The sequence below is a fragment of the Erigeron canadensis genome, chromosome 7 (genome assembly GCF_010389155.1).
Source record: "Erigeron canadensis isolate Cc75 chromosome 7, C_canadensis_v1, whole genome shotgun sequence".
NCBI classification, from domain to species: Eukaryota; Viridiplantae; Streptophyta; class Magnoliopsida; order Asterales; family Asteraceae; genus Erigeron; species Erigeron canadensis.
In genome coordinates this window covers 30,156,272-30,158,074 of record NC_057767.1, presented here as the reverse complement: position 1 = coordinate 30,158,074, position 1,803 = coordinate 30,156,272, and the positions used below count along the sequence as shown (strand labels likewise).

Here is a 1,803-nt window from a genome sequence, read left to right as displayed (position 1 = left end):
TCCACGAAATCTTAATTCGGTGTATATATACATTCCTACATGTACGGAAAAACGGGCGGCACAAAATTAGGCATGTCTATTCTGTCTATCTAAATGTGTCAACCAAGCAAAACCTTTGGGATTATTACGTAAATGATCACTACTCTTGTTTTCACTATATAGACAAGCTTATTCTCACAACTAGTTTAATTAATTACTTGATAGAAAAACAAAAGCACAATGGCTTTCGCTTATTCATCTCTTGTCAAACAAGACAATATTGCTTTTCCTAAATCGACATTTACACCTTCTTTAGCATCAAAAGTACACTCTTTTTCCAACCCTAAATTGTTCAACAACATGTCGTATCCAATAAATTCTGTAACAATTGGTGCCGCGATTACAAGTGTGCCTAGGGATTTCATCAGCCACAGGGATTTGAAACCAAAAAACCCAAAACAAGAACTGCCCGCGGGTCTCAAAGAAGAACTAATGCCAAAACATATTGCATTCATAATGGATGGCAACCGTCGATGGGCTAAAGAAAGAGGCTGGTCTCCTATGACCGGTCATGGTGCTATGAGAAAGACCTTGCAATCTCTTCTCATTCGTTGTAGCAAACTGAATATAAAAGCCGTATCGGTTTATGCATTTTCTACTGAAAATTGGAGGCGTCCAACTGTGAGTATACTACTTATTCCTTTGTTTCTCATATAGTAAAAATTTAAATAAATAACAACCTATCTAGTTTATTATTACTTACAATTGCAGGAAGAAGTTGATTTTTTAATGAAGATGTATGAAGATTTATTGAGGATAGACGCAGAGGTGCTCTTGAGGTATTAAAGATATATACATATCACCTTAAATTGTACAGTATTGAAAAGGGGAAAGTAAATATGGTGTTGTCTCACACCCAACTTTTATATTCTGTTTGATAATTTGTGTTATTTAAGTTTTGACATTATGTATGCTTAAGATTTTAACTATAAGAATTTGAAGGGTAGTAGAACTTATAATATATGAATAATAATTGTGCAATATTATTATTATACAGTCTTGGCTGTCGAATAAGTGTAATGGGGGAAAAAACAAAGCTTCCAGACTCACTACAAAAGGCATGTACCGATATAGAAGAGAAATCAAGTCTCAATTCAGGCACACATGTCAATTATGCAATCAACTATAGCGGTAAACACGACATAATTCAAGCTTGCAAAAACATTGCTGCCAAGGTGAAGGACGGCATTCTTGTTCCGACCCAAATCAGTGAAGATTTATTCAAACATGAACTTGGTACAAAAATGATCGAGTTTCCTTACCCTGATCTAGTTGTACGGACGAGTGGGGAAATTAGGCTTAGTAATTTTATGTTATGGCAAATGGCATATAGTGAGCTCTATTTCACGGCCAAAATGTTTCCAGATTTTGAAGAAGATGATCTTATGAAGGCGCTTCTTGCATTTCAAGATAAATGTGAATGTAATATGTAATTTGTCACAGAGAAGAGAATATGAGGCTGTTAGGCACCTAAGTTGGATGAAAAATCACTTACATACATTTTTTTTAACCATAAAAATCATGGGGGCAAACATTTATTCAAAATATTAAAATATTGATATGTGAGAGATTTTTCACCCAAATTAAATAAATAACAACCCTATAGTCACTTTTAATAATACGAGTACTCCCTATTGTTTTCACAAGCTAGTATAATACGAGTAATAATTATAGTGAATGTATGTTGTATATTGTTTCGATGTAATTCATCATGCGTAAATTTTTTTTATTTAATATGTAGAAAACCAAGATATGACTAAAAGT

At 33.6% G+C, this 1,803-nt stretch overlaps 1 protein-coding gene across 1 annotated transcript; it reads left to right on the top strand.

Annotated features, from left to right (window-relative positions):
- The first annotated feature begins 351 nt into the window (after nt 1-351).
- Nucleotides 352-1,513, top strand: LOC122606699 ((2Z,6Z)-farnesyl diphosphate synthase CPT6, chloroplastic-like). Its single transcript, XM_043779549.1, has 3 exons — nt 352-660; nt 751-818; nt 1,037-1,513. Exons 1-3 carry the CDS (start codon nt 472-474, stop codon nt 1,470-1,472), a joined length of 693 nt encoding a protein of 230 aa, XP_043635484.1. The 5' UTR covers nt 352-471; the 3' UTR covers nt 1,473-1,513.
- The last annotated feature ends 290 nt before the right edge of the window (nt 1,514-1,803 follow it).